Below are 13,976 nucleotides of genomic sequence, written 5' to 3'. Positions count from 1 at the left end.
ATTAGGACTTTACCACTTTCTCCTCCTCAGGCAGCTCACTGACCTTCTCCATTTTTATTACTGGTGCTCAGTGAGACCCTCAGAAATACACCAAAAGCGAAGTGTGGGGGTCTGCTGATGAAGGGCAAAATAAGCCCCCCATCTACCAACAATGGAAGTGCGCTTCTGTCTTGGGACTGAGGGTTTGGATACAAGCCGCAGTCCTAAAAAAATCTATACCTGTGGAATGAAGGTAGCTGTGTGGATGCAGATGTCCAGTTCTGACAATTAGGGTTGCCTGTTGGTGTGGGGAAAACTATCCTTTTATTAGAGGCTTAATGTGTGGAAATTGGCAGTTGAAGCTTTTGTAACCTGGAGGTAAATAACATCATGTTGCTAATGCTTGTATGTAATCTGCTGTCAAGTCACAGCTGGTGACCTCAAAGGTATTCAAGACAGATGATTAAATAGAGGTGGTTTCCCAATTCCTGTTGCCTTCCTCTGCAAAGTCTCCCATTCAAGAACCCACTTACAATCCCCTTCCTTTCCTCTCCTCACAACAGACACCCTGTGGAGTGGGTGAGGCTGAGAGAGCCCCCATATTACTGCTAGGTCAGAACAGCTTTATCAGTGCCGTGGTGAGTCCAAGGTCATCCAGCTGGCTGCATGTGGGGGGAGTGAGGAATCAAACTTGGCTTACCAATTAGAAGATGTTGCTCTTAACCATTACACCAAGCTGGCTCTCTATAACCCACCTTTCTCCCCGGTTAAATTAATAGCGTTTATAAAAGGTAAGACTTTGTGCGGAATGGCCCTCAGAATTGAAGGGATTTATTTATTTATTTATATTTTGCAATTTTTTACCAGCTGTAGCACATTATAAACTAGGAGTGGGGAAATACACATGATATCCCAATACAGGTAACCATCCTTAATGTTTGTGGGAAAAGAGGTGGACTGTCAACGAGGAGGCCATTCTGACCACATTCCTTTATTACCTGAAACATGTGGTACCATAAGCATGACTTGAAGTCTGCTTTTTGAATAGGTTTGCCTGAAGTTGCAACTCCTTGTGCCTGAAAAGGAAATAGGGCCATTCACTGAGTGGCCTTGGCCAAATCTCCTCACAACAGTGTTATGAGGATAAAATGAGATTATACTTCTCTGAACACTTAGGAGAAATTACAGGCCAGATAATAGTTGAATTAATCCATCCAGTCATTTTGAGTATCTTGTGAGCTCCCTAGTATAGAAGCATCTGAAACCTAAAAGACTTAATTCCCTCTAAAGCATCTTCTGAAGCTTTTACACCCTATCACAATCCTTGTTTGTGCCTCTTGGCACTTTCATTTCATGTGATTCCTGCACATTGCTATAGCCACACAAATGCTGGGAAGGCACCTGAGTCCACATTTCTTGTACCAAACCAATACAAAAAACCCTGCACCTAATTGAGAGGGGTGTGTTGTTTTTTCCCCCAGGTGAGTGATAGGATTACACTTGTGAAAGTGTGCGCAAAGATTCACAATATGTCTTACAAGCTATCTCTCAGCAGAATCGAACCTAGAGCATACCCTTCCCCCTATTATTCCTTGGAGGCTCACACGAGAGAAAAGAGACCCTTGTTGGCCAGCACACTGTATGTCAGTGAGCAGAGGCAGAATGTGCTGGAGGAACATGACAGCGGAATGCCATTGGGGACTGGAATGTGTTTCTTACCATGTCAGCACTATGAGGAGGAAGTGCACAAATGTTGACTGAAGGAACTCATTGGGGACCTGGGGATCCCTTGGAATTATAGCTGATTTCTAGACTAAAGAGATCAGTTCCCCTAGAGAAAATGGCTGCTTTGAGGGTGGACTCCGTAGCATTATATTCCACTGAGACCCTTCTCTGCTCCAAATCCCACCCATGCCCGGCTCCACCCCTAGAATTTCCAGGTAACTCCCAACTCAGAGCTGGTGACCCTACCTCTGCCACCCCACGGTTGTAGTCAAGGTCCCATGCTGATAACTTTGAAGCAGTTTCCATATGCCTCCTGCTGGTTGTCAGAATCATCCCAGAACTTTGGAGCTTGTTTACTTCTTCTCAGCTACTCCCATGGAGGCCATTTTTGAAGCAATGATACTTCTATTGTTCTCCTAAGGAGGCAAAGTAAAAAACACATTCATTTTCTTGCTGGATCTCTGCAGGTTTTGTTTTCCCGAGTAGAATTGGAAGATATCCAAGTACTGGTGAAAACAAAATCCCCAGACACTGCCTTTGCAAGCATGTACTAAAAGGCAATTCAGATCAACCTTTCTTAACTTTGGAAATATGTTCCATTACACAAGGCTAGCTGCTAGCAAGTAACTGGACACTCTAGGCATTAATACATAGGCCATAAGTTCTCTCCCCTCCGTCCCACTGATAAGGAGCTCTACACCTAAAAGAATTACAGCAATTTCCAGAGAGCTGGCTTTGTTCCTAGCATGGATTCCCTTCTCTGTGGCCTTGGAAATATCTCCAACAGAAACAACTCATTGCCATTTGTAATCCTCTCTCTCTCACACATATGTACACTGAAGTTCACCATGGTTGTGTCATGAGATTAATTTAGCTCTGAAGACATATTAATTAGCGGCAGACAGGAAAGCTTTGCAAGTCCACCCAGCAATTCTGCAACCCCCTTGTGGACTGATGGCATGTAATTAACATCTGCTTAATTGATGCACCTAGAGACTTAATCACAGCGCCTTTTTGAACTCTATGTCAGCTAGTTTATGTAAAGGCCTTTGCTACTGTGCTTATGATGCAAGCAAGAAATTGGCAGTTTCACATACAGTAGGTCCCTATCTTTAGGCTGAATCTTTCATCCTCCCTTTTCCTGTTTTCGTTGTTTTGCCTTTCATCCATGTTAACACTTTTTTCTTCCACACCTCCTTTGCTGTCTTGGGAAAGGTCAAATCACTCCAATACCTTGCAATGATCTACATGTTCCATTTTCTCCCCAGGTACATCATTTGCAGCTGTACTTTGTTCACTCCAAAAGACAGCACATATCCCCTGGATGAACATCTATCCCAAACATTGTTACACCCTTGTAAGCCCCCTGAATTCCAGATATAGAACCTGTTTAGGTTAGGATTTCTCACATGTGACTTTGGGCCATTGACTTTGTCTCAGCCTAATCTACTTCACAGAGTTGTGGGGATAAAATGGAAAAGGGGGGGGGGAACCATATATAGCATCCTAAACTTCTTGGAGGAAGCAAAGGATAAAAATGAAATTGATACACTTGTTGTTGCAAATTTAGAAAAAGTATGTCCAAGAACGAAAATGTATATTTATTTTTAAATGCAAATTTGTTGAAAAAATAGCCTAAAAACTTTGTTACATACAAAGTTCATAAAAACTGTAAGCTAATGAACCCATCCTTTGTCCAGTTTCTCACACACCAAGAGCAGAATGTGGGTGGAACAAATTAATTAACCCCATACATACTTTTAAGAGTCCCAGAACTGGTCTTCTCAAAGTCCTTAAGGTATAAATTGCCACTATGTTGCACCCTTACTGCTTCTGACTGCTGTTCCCTCCCTTTGTAGTTTGGCAGGACTGAAGTCATCGACAACACCTTGAACCCCGACTTTGTGCGCAAGTTCATCCTCGATTATTTTTTTGAAGAGAAGCAAAATTTACGTTTTGACCTGTGAGTGACAGAAATTGAGACATTGTAGTGTCTGCGTGGGGGAAGAGAAAGAAGATATCGGTGTAAAGAATGACTGTATATTTCCCTATCTGAGATTTGCAAACACATTAAAATTCAGCAGTTGCTCTTTTTTACTCCAGAGCTAGGAAAGCAATAATTTCAATTAATCTCAACAGGCTTGTTTTATCAATTCAGGTTTTGTGTGCACTGTTTTGGAATTCTTCTGTTGTTTGGCTCTGAAATAGATAGTTCCAAAATAGTCCTTTACTGTGTACTTTTCCTTTCTCCGTGACCTCTGCACAAAGGGACTTTGCATCCCTTGTGAAGTAGCTCTATTGCTCCTCAAAATTCTCCCACATTCTCCTTGGCTAATTTTGCTATTGAATTTCCCTTGGATATTATCAGAATGAATTTTTTCTGACCGCTTCACTTCCAGATTTGGTTCCCGATTAAAATTAATTTTAGTATTTGAGGCCTACATTCGTGTTAGTCTTTAATCATATTGACAGCTGTTGCCTAGTTCTCTACACTTTCTGCCTTCAGGAAAAGTATCATCATTGACATAAGAATCAGTGTATTGTGTTGGCTAGATAGTAGATCTAGAATCTGGGAGACCCATTCAGTCCCCAGATTGCCAAAAAGCTCGCTGAGTGACTGTAGACCACTCATATGGTTTCAGCCTAAGCCACCTCAGAGACGAGCCATGTATGCAGCATGAGACTCCTTCGAGGAGGGGAATAACAAATGGAGAGACTTCCAGGAACCTGTATGTCAGTGCTGGAGAAACTCAGCATGAGAATTGAGGAGATACGAACACAGTTCAATTGTTCCCCTTCCCCACTATGAATTGTGACTGTGTCCTAAGTGTTTCCCACACACTGCAGAGATAGATCACTAACGGCAGAAAAGTTGCCTATTTGAGTACTGACATTTAATATTATATTGTGTGTGATAGTTTTATAGCATTTAACAGGTAACGAGTATTTAGAATCTGCCAGCATCTGAGAAACAAGTTACAGCAGGAATAACAAGTGACTATTGACAGTTTAGACATTTATTATTTAAAGTAAGCTAAAGTTGAAAGAAACAAGGCATGCCAAAAGCCTGAAATATTCACATGGAGTGTTTAATGTTTTGTGATTATGTAAATTGGAAATTTATTTTGCAACTGAGTGGCAAATGTCATGCATTTTGGAAAATTAGGCAAATTTCAACATGTGCTTTTGTTGTGTAAAGGAAGGAAGCTGAAGTGCTAAAATGAGTTCAGAGTAAGATACCACATCTCAGAGTTCTTTTTTAAATCATAGAATCATGGAGGGGAGCTCCATGCCCAGATGATGCCCCCCCCCCAAATCCCTAAGAATCCATGGCCAGTAAATAAAAACTTTATTTTTATAATAATATTCTTCCTAGTTCTTCCCAGCTAGCTCAGGGTGGTGACAACATAATATATACAAATAATTAATTTACATGCATTAAACCATTATTAAATACTTTACATTACGATAAATTACAATTTGTATGCCGTATCTAAAAATGAAATTTCCTTTCAAGTGTTTTCATAGCCTCTGTGTTCTAGTCCCATCTTCATCCTTGCTTTAAGCAACGACTGTAGGCCAGTACTTCTCTGATCTAAAGAGATAAACTGCAGGAACCCATATAGAATGACTGGCAGTTTTGTGCTCCCATCAGAGACTCTGTCTCCTTTGCAGATGCTGTAGGCTAGGGTGACATATTCTAACATGCCAGATAGGTTGGGCATGAAGGCAGGGGGAAAATACTAGGATCCTACATAAATAAAATCTGATTTCTATTTTCTTCCTAGGTATGATGTGGACTCCAAGAGTCCTGACCTTTCAAAACATGTAAGTTCCTTGCTGCTCTTTACTTCCAACATACTCTTAGATTCTTCTCCTTTTCCTTCTCACTTTTCATCTTTAGTTAAGTCTTGCCATTTTCAGTTGTCAGATGCTGCTAATAGTAATTGTTTTCTTCCTATTGATTCTGACTGTGCTTCGGTTTGTTTAGTTTAGATAATTATTATCACATTATTTATGCCCCTTCTGATTGCTGATACATTCCTTGTAATAACATTTAGTCTAGTGGATTTATCATAATATTATTTTAGTCTATCTTTCCTGCTCCTGTAATCATTTTGCATTATGTTGATGCCCACTTGTTTTTTTCCAGCATTTTCAACATCTTAGCAGTTTTTCACCATCACTTTGCTCTCACTTTTCCCTATTCTGTTTAAGATTCAAGGAGCTTAGGCCAGTTTAACCCTGTTTAGGATTGTTCTGTTAGTTGTCTTCAAATTTATTCATTCTCTGCACAATTTTTGTCCCTGATTTCTCCAAATCTCTCCTTTAGCTTTGTACTATTCTGGTTCTTTATTGCATGTTAAACTCTCTTCCCATTTTATGTCTTAGTGCTATGCTATTTTATGTTATTGCTCCTTTGCAATGGAACTCTTTACCAACTGAAATTTATTTAATTGATTCTATTTTTAAAGTAAATTGTAAGTCCAACAAGTAAAATCTACCTTGTATTTTCATGTGCTTTAGTTTTAGACATTTTCATTACTATGCATTACTATTACTGTCTCCTAATTCAACAGATCGTTCCCAAAATCTCCACAAAAAGCAGGCAAAACCTAAAAACAACAAAATAAACTTTATAACAGTAAACATATCAGCAAGCAGGGGGAGCATAAATGATGTGATATGAAATATCATATAAAAATAAAATCAATAGATGTAAAGCAGATTCTCTACCATTGAGCCACAGCTCCACTGAGCCATTTGCATAGATTCAAATGAGTAGGCGTGTTGGTCTGAAGTAGCTCGATAAAATCAGTCCAGTAGCACCTTTAAGACAGTGGGAAATGACAGTGGGAATGTAAGTAATTCATAGTCTGACGAAGGGTGCTTGCACTCAAAAGCTCACACCCTGAATAAATCTTTGTTGGTCTTAAAGGTGCTACTGGACTCTGATTTTATTGAGCCATTTGTGTTACTCTTTGAAGTGCAGTTTTGGTTTCAGGGAATTTGGATTAAATGGACAGAATTCTTCCCGAAACAAAATTTCTATAGCCACAGAGGTAATATCTCCCCTCCATTTTCCAGGGAGTCTTTGGCACTGGAAAATGGTTGCTTCATAATGATCATATTAATTTCCTTCCACAGGACTTCCTGGGTCAGACATTCTGCACACTGGGCGAGATTGTCGGATCTTCAGGAAGCCGGTTGGAGAAGCCTTTGATGTGAGTGCTCTGCCTGGGTATTCCCTGGTGCATGTGTGTGTGTGTGTGTCAGGGCGGGGGGGGGGGATGTTTAAGGCCAGCTGTGTTTTCTTTGTGTTGTCTGGCAAGGTCCAGCTCAAGGTACCTTGGCTCTGCTTTGCTATGTGTCTGCAAGATATGAAGTCAGACAAAAAGCTTTGTGCTGCTATACACTGATAGTGAAGGGATTATGGGCCACATCCAGGTGGAGGCTCTTCCTAGGTTTACTGCTGGATATACAGTTAAGGCGTTAGGTGTATGTGTTGGTGCTGCTGCAGCTTATCATCTCTGGTACACAGCTGTAGCTTTTTTTCATAACCCACTCAAATCAACTGAAAAACAGAAGAAGAAATAGATCGTATGCATCTATACAAAATGATGTCATTTCTGTGTTAGTTTGTATCCCCCTCCCAAGAATTCCGGGAATTGTAAAGTGGTGAGGACACTCAGAACTCTCCTTGGGGATCTTTTATGCACATGTACACAATTACACCTCTCAGGGATCCCTGGGAGAGGAGATGATGGTTAAATCAGCTGAAGTCTGTAGTATGCTAGTATGTCCATAGGTTCAAGTCTGAATTCTGAACAACAGCAGTAAACAGAGTGCTACATAGCTAAAGTCTCATAGATTGGTCTTCCATTTACACCCAGATTTTTGTTTGCTACAGTGCAAGTTACTGTAGTTGATACAAGTTACTTGTGTGCCTCATTAACTGACCTTAGACTTGAGGCGCTGGATCACTGCTTAATTTTACTACATTAAGAGAGGCTTTGCTGGATAATTAGATATAGGAATTTTTCTTTTGGGTGGTATACCAGTTTTCTGTTTTTCTTGGATGATGACCACATGAACCTGCCTCATATTGAAACAGAACATTGGTCTTTCAAGGTTGATATTGTCTACTCTGACGGCAGCTCTCCAGACTCCCAGGTGGAGGTCTTCCACATCACCTTCTACCTGAAAATTGCCAGGGATTGGCAATTGAATTGCCAGGGATTGAATTAAAGCTCCTTCCTGATGATAAACCGATTGCAATTTCAAGATGTCTCAAATCCTGTGCAGCCCTGAAAAGCCTGTTATTCAAAGCTGGAGTTTGCCTTAAGTAGGATTGCCAGCTCTGGACTGAGAAATACCTGAAGACTTGGAGTAGAGCCTGGGAGGGCAGGGTTTGGGGAGGGGAGGGACTTCAATGGGGGCAGGCATTTCCTGTCATCTAGAGATCAGTTGTAATCCCAGGAGAGTGTCAGCCAACCCCTAGAGGTTGGAAACCCTAATCTTAATACATAACAAGTACTCCTATATGAAGAACTAGGATGGCAATGGGTGGCCAAAGTCTTTTCCCTGCATTTACTCTCATGTCTATTCAGCCCAGAGTCTGCAGTCCTAAATACATTTACTAGGAAATATGTCCCACTGCAATCAATAAGATCTATTCCGAGTAAACAAAGTTAATAATGGATAATAAATGCCACCATGTAATTCTCTTTCAAAACATTTGCATGTGTGTCTATTTGGGCATCAGATAAATATATCTGGTTCTTTGTACTTCTTCTTCTGGCTTACATCAGCCTTGTCCATCACTCCATTTATCACCTTCTGGATGCATCTGCCTTCTATTTAATATGTGAGCTGCCTTAGTTTGCTGGATTAGAACTGCCAGTCTCAGCCAGCCCTCCTTTATACTTGTAGAAAAATAAATGTTATGCATGATGCTACCTTTCCTGGGAGTTATACAGTTACATATATTGTATTGAATTTTATCTTATTGTTTTGGGTGCAATTCTTCAATTACTCAAAATATATTTAAAAATTAGTTAACTCCCACCCTTCCAAGGCTGTGAAGAAACCCCAGAGTTTTATGAAATCCTGGTTGAGAAAGCCTGCCATATCCTCTTGCAGCAAATGACACATTTTAATCTCTCTCCGTGTAAAGTAATATTTACTGTTGTCTATTTTGAACGTACTACACACCAGTTTCATTGGCTGCCCTGTATTTTGGGAGAGGGGGACTAAATGGAATCTCCATATTCAGACCTTGAATGACTACAAGGTAACCGGTAGGCCACTGCATGAAACAAGCTGCTGGATTAAATGAACCACTGGTCTTATGTTCTTAATAGCAACAACAATTAGATACCGATAAATGCCTAATAAATGCCTACATATTAGTATGATTATTACAGAATCCAAGTTCTGCAGTGATAGCAAAATGTGCACATAATGGATTTTTCCCCTTCTTAATGAGTATTTGTTCTTAATGATTCCTAAAATATCAAATACTTTCTCACTGTTTCAACCATACAACTCTGTCTGAAAGCAAGGACTATAGTCAGACATCACAGCAAGCTTCTATGAGAGGCACATACATGGATTGTTTCATGCTTACATGCTACTTCTCACCTCCACCCTGGGAGCATGGCTTAGGTGGCTTTGAAAGTTCCAGTTTGTTGTGAGGATCAGTTGTCTGTGCAAATTGGAGTTTGTTTCCTCTCCACAGACTGAGATTCTAAACTATGGTCTAATCCCAGTTTAGAAACACAATTTGTGGGATCTAGGATTTGTTAAAACTATATGATAAAATCATAGAGGGTTTTCTTGCAAGTACTAGAGTGTCCCATGACATTACTTTCAGTTCTCCCCAGAAACGTCAGAGCACTAGTGCAATGGTGGTATGCACCTTCATTCGTTTCTACTCCATTTCCTTCCATCTGCACTTCAGGCACTATAGCATGAGACTCCCTGGCAACCATATAACTTGCTACAAGCCACCTGAGTGGGTACTGGGGGGTGGGGTGTCTTCCATTTCCATGGCAGAGTGGCAGAGGACCATGTACTTCATCTTTTGCAGAATACAACACCGCAGAAATACAAACAAATTGTCTATTTCATCATTTTTCTGCCTTTTTGATGGAGGGGGAGAATGGAGGAGAAGGCCTCAGGCCTGTGGCCATTTTCTGTTTTGGAAACAGAATACAAAAATATGTCTATTCATTCTGAGTTGCCTGCTGCAATTAAGGTGTTTCTTCCCTCATTCTCCATCCCAGAAGGCTGTTTCCAGACTTCCTATTAGTCTGTCTGCAACTTGTTCCTGAGATGTGACTATTCTGTTTGAAGGACTTTAACCAACAGGCACACCTGTTTTGAAAAGCCTAGAAATTATAGCAAGTGGATGGAATGGCCTACTGCAGCCTACAATAATTCCCAGCCATATCTGGTTGTGCTGACCACACAATGAAAGCTTGCAATAAATTTTGGCATCCAGTTGCAATGGCGGCTTTCTAAGTGGTTGCAGTCCAGTGATAATTGCTGATATGGATTTGGGTCAGCATATTGTCCGCATGGGCAGAGCCAACTGAGTCTGTGTGGACGCTGTGTGGAGGCTAGGATTGTGTAGTTAGGCCCACAGTCATATTTGTCACAGGAGCAGCTTGTAGACACACCCAACTGAATGGGAAATATAATGCTGGAAATGGCCTTGATATCCCCAAGCAGAGGGGAAAGAGTAAACTCTTCCATTGCAGAATCACTTTGTGCCCACGTTGGGCAGATTGATTGCGCCACAACTGGCAGACCCTCTGAGCTGTCACAAACCACATAGCATGCCAGCAACTGTACTGACTTAATAACAATCACAGAGGGGAGTGCGAAATGTGCTCCTACATCAGCACAATTTTTCCTACGCTCAGTTCTCTGGGAAGTGTGAACAGGCTTTTCAAGCACAGCTACAAAGCCCATGTTTTCGTGTGTGTTCTTCCCCCGGTGCCAGGCGAATTGGAAACCAAAGTTGCAAGAGCTGCTGACACAGCAGCCTTTTCATTTCCTAGGCTGTGAGGTGGTGCTGGTAGCTTGGAGGAGCCCGGGAATAGCCTGCTCCTGAGAGAAAGCAGGGCATAATTGGCTTCTGTGTTTTGAATCTCGGCAGTTGTCCTGCCAAACTGGGGAGCTGCTTCACTGAAAGGTGACAGGGAAACACAGAAACAGAAAAATGTTATTAATCTACAAAACATCCCTCTTTTCCAGTAGGGTATCCAGGAGCAGCTCAAGATATTATGGTGTGTGGGGCAGAAAATCCAAATCCCCCACCACAGGGGAGAAAAATCTTACACATTTCAATTTAAACTGTTATAGGTTCTGTATTTTGCATTTAATCATAGAATCACAGAGGTGGAAGGGGCCTCCAGGGTCATCTAACGCAACCCCCTGCACAATGCAGGAACTCACAACTACCTGCCCACCCACAGTTGTGCCTATTTCATACCCAAGTGATCTCTCCACCAAAAATCTCCAGAATCCAAACTGGCTTGGAGGAAATCCACCGATCCACAGCAACAATTAGCAATTCCCTGGGTATGCAAGGAAGAGCCACAAGAGACAAACACTGGCACATCCCTTCCTGCCCACCCACTCACAATCTGCCTGAGATCATAACATCAGCATTTCTGTCAGATGACTATCCTCTGCTTAAAACTTCCAAAGAAGAACTCACCACCTCCTGAGGAGGCCTGTTCTGCTGAGGAACCACTCTGTCAGGAACTTCTTCCAGATGTGTAACCGAAAATTCTCTTGAATTAATTTAAACCCATTGGTTCTGACCTGTCCCTTCGGGGCAAGAGAGAACAACTCTGCTCCATCTTCTATATGACAGTCCCACAAGTACTTGAAGATGGTCATCATGTCACCTCTTAGTTGCCTTCTTTCCAGGCTAAATAGACAAAGCTCCCCCACCTTTCCTCATGTGACTTGGTCTCCAAACCCCTCCAAACCCTCCTCTGGACACACTCCAGTTTCTCTACATCTTTCTTATTTATGTTATGGAACATCTGCAGAGTAAAGAGGCAGCAATATAAGAGAGGCTCAGGCCTTAGTGCTGAGGTTTCACTTGAAATGTATCCATATTGAGCTTTCTCTTGGTTCTTTTTTGGTGTTTTCATACCAGATTCTGAAGATGTTTCTCAAAAATGCAGTTAACTGCATGATGTGGGAGAATCCTGCACTAAGAGAAGACCTTGGTTGCCATCTTGCCAAGTGGTGTAAGTTTGCTGGATTTCTGCAGTCCTTTGCTTACAATTGGCCACTGGCTCTACTTGGCTTTTTTCACTGCTTGATTTTTTTTCACTGCTGAGGCCAAGCTATGAGGCATCTGCATAGGGGAAATAGCATACAAGGGAGGTTTTCGGACCTTACCGGAGAGAATCGTGTCTCTCTAGGGTGCTAATTTCAATATTCTTTGCTAGCAGAATAACTGCTTTGAAGGCAGCAGACTTCTTAAGCACGGTTGCTTGCTATGTTAATTCATTAAAGGTTCTCTCTCTTGCTCTCTCTAATTCAAAACAGAGTATCCTTTGAGTATTTTTTTAAACTTAAAACGTATAATTTCCTTCCACAGCAGTCCTTGTCACGGGCGTCTCAGTTTCCGTTATACAGAGTAATTCTTCACAGTTTTCATCTGTGTGATTCAGGCAGGGCTGAATGCCTGCCGTGCACAGGAGATGAGCCCCTTTGATCTGAATGCAAGTGCTTTTCAAGAAGCAAGACTAACACACCTGAAGCAACTGGAGCATCATATTAGGCATAGAATCAGTTCAGTCTTCGATCTAATCCCCATGTTAAGTGAAGGAACTCATAGAGTCAAGCTGTCTGCTCCCATGTAGACAGCCAGAAGGCAGGAGCAGCCTCTGTTCTTTTGGAGTTTGGGGGTGGGGGGTGCAACATGCTAATTGCTACTTCCAAGTGAACGAAGCCAGTGTCCGTGTTTAGCTAGTATCAATGGCCACATACATAACTGTCCACAAACACAGTCGGCTAGTCCAGGGCACAGAAGAAAGGTCATGTCTGCTTGGATGAAGGAAAGGGTGACTCTTCTTATGGGAATGGCATATATGAAGGAAGCCACTTGGGACCACCAGACTTAAGTCACCACTAGATGTGGGGGTGTTGAGGGAACTGAAAGTGGAATTAGCTTCTAGTGTCATTTTTAAAAACTGGAGGTGAATTCATTGATATCAGAATTAAACCTAGGTGTCCTGGGAAATCAGTCCTAAATGGACTTCTATTTGTTTCAATGAGAAACATATTCCTGGGTGTATTCCGGTTGGGATGAAATTCTCAAGGCCTGTACCTGTTACCCAAAGAACCCTCACAAAATGGAATCCTCATTTATACACCAAACACTTTGATCCTCAAAGTGGCCCTGGTACTTTCCCCTATAAAACTGGAGTGGGTACAAAAGGGGGAGTGAAATACTGCCTGCTGTTTCACCTTGCCTTGTTGCCCATTGCCTCATTTAGCATTTTCCTTCCAATCTGGTGATTTCCCACCTTGGAGAGTGGTGAGGTGGTTAATGTGTTGAACTAGGAATCCCCACTGTTGGGGAAGCTTGTTGGGTAACCTGAGGCCAATTAGCCTAAGTGTTACCCAATCCCTATTACATACACAGCCCCTGTAACTAGCAAAAGCATCCTTCTAGTAGCCAAGAGAAAACGTCCATTGAATCTAGATTAGTGAATTTCTGACTGCACATCATCACCACCTGCCACATTTTCCCCCTGCTCAACCAAGCAGGCAGTGTGAGTGATAAGAAACCAGAGGCCTCTCCCTGGAGCTGCTCTCTATATTCCAGGCCAGACTATCTTTGACATGCAGTGACCAGAAACACTCCTGATTTCCATGATGAGGGCGGTGAGGAATCCCTAGGCTCTTGCCATCTACACTGTCTTTCAGAATGCAAACAGCATTCTTTGAATTTGCTCATTAGGAAGGTAATGCATGAATCATCCCTAAAATATTATGATGATGATCTGGGGAGTCATTTGATGGGATGTCAAAAGAGATTCTCTTGTGGCCCCTCCATATCTTTTGACCTGTTTTCTCTTCACCCTAGATATGCGCATGCATAATACGGAGCCTCAGCACTGGCAGGGAAGAAAGTGGGATAAGAAGTTATGGTAACAGCTAGACCATGTAAAAGAGTAGAGAACCGTGGAACGTCTGAACTCTCCTGAAATGATGCATGTGGTGAAAGCGTCATA

The 13,976-nt window shown here is 41.9% G+C and overlaps 1 protein-coding gene across 3 annotated transcripts in view; it reads left to right on the top strand.

The window, feature by feature from the left end:
• Positions 1-13,976, top strand: part of LOC143835862 (copine-5-like) — a 169,681-nt gene that overhangs the window by 53,663 nt on the left and 102,042 nt on the right. For all 3 annotated transcript variants that reach the window (XR_013230366.1, XM_077334233.1, XM_077334234.1), the window contains exons 4-6: positions 3,564-3,667; positions 5,493-5,532; positions 6,853-6,929. Coding sequence is in view for 2 of the 3 variants with exons in the window: in XM_077334233.1 (XP_077190348.1) it covers positions 3,564-3,667; positions 5,493-5,532; positions 6,853-6,929 (221 nt within the window). In the remaining variant the exon portion in view is untranslated. The remainder of the gene's footprint in view (positions 1-3,563; positions 3,668-5,492; positions 5,533-6,852; positions 6,930-13,976) is intronic.

Source organism: Paroedura picta, chromosome 4 (genome assembly GCF_049243985.1).
Source record: "Paroedura picta isolate Pp20150507F chromosome 4, Ppicta_v3.0, whole genome shotgun sequence".
NCBI classification, from domain to species: Eukaryota; Metazoa; Chordata; class Lepidosauria; order Squamata; family Gekkonidae; genus Paroedura; species Paroedura picta.
Note: the sequence above shows the minus strand (reverse complement) of the source record. Positions and strands in the feature narration are given on the sequence as shown.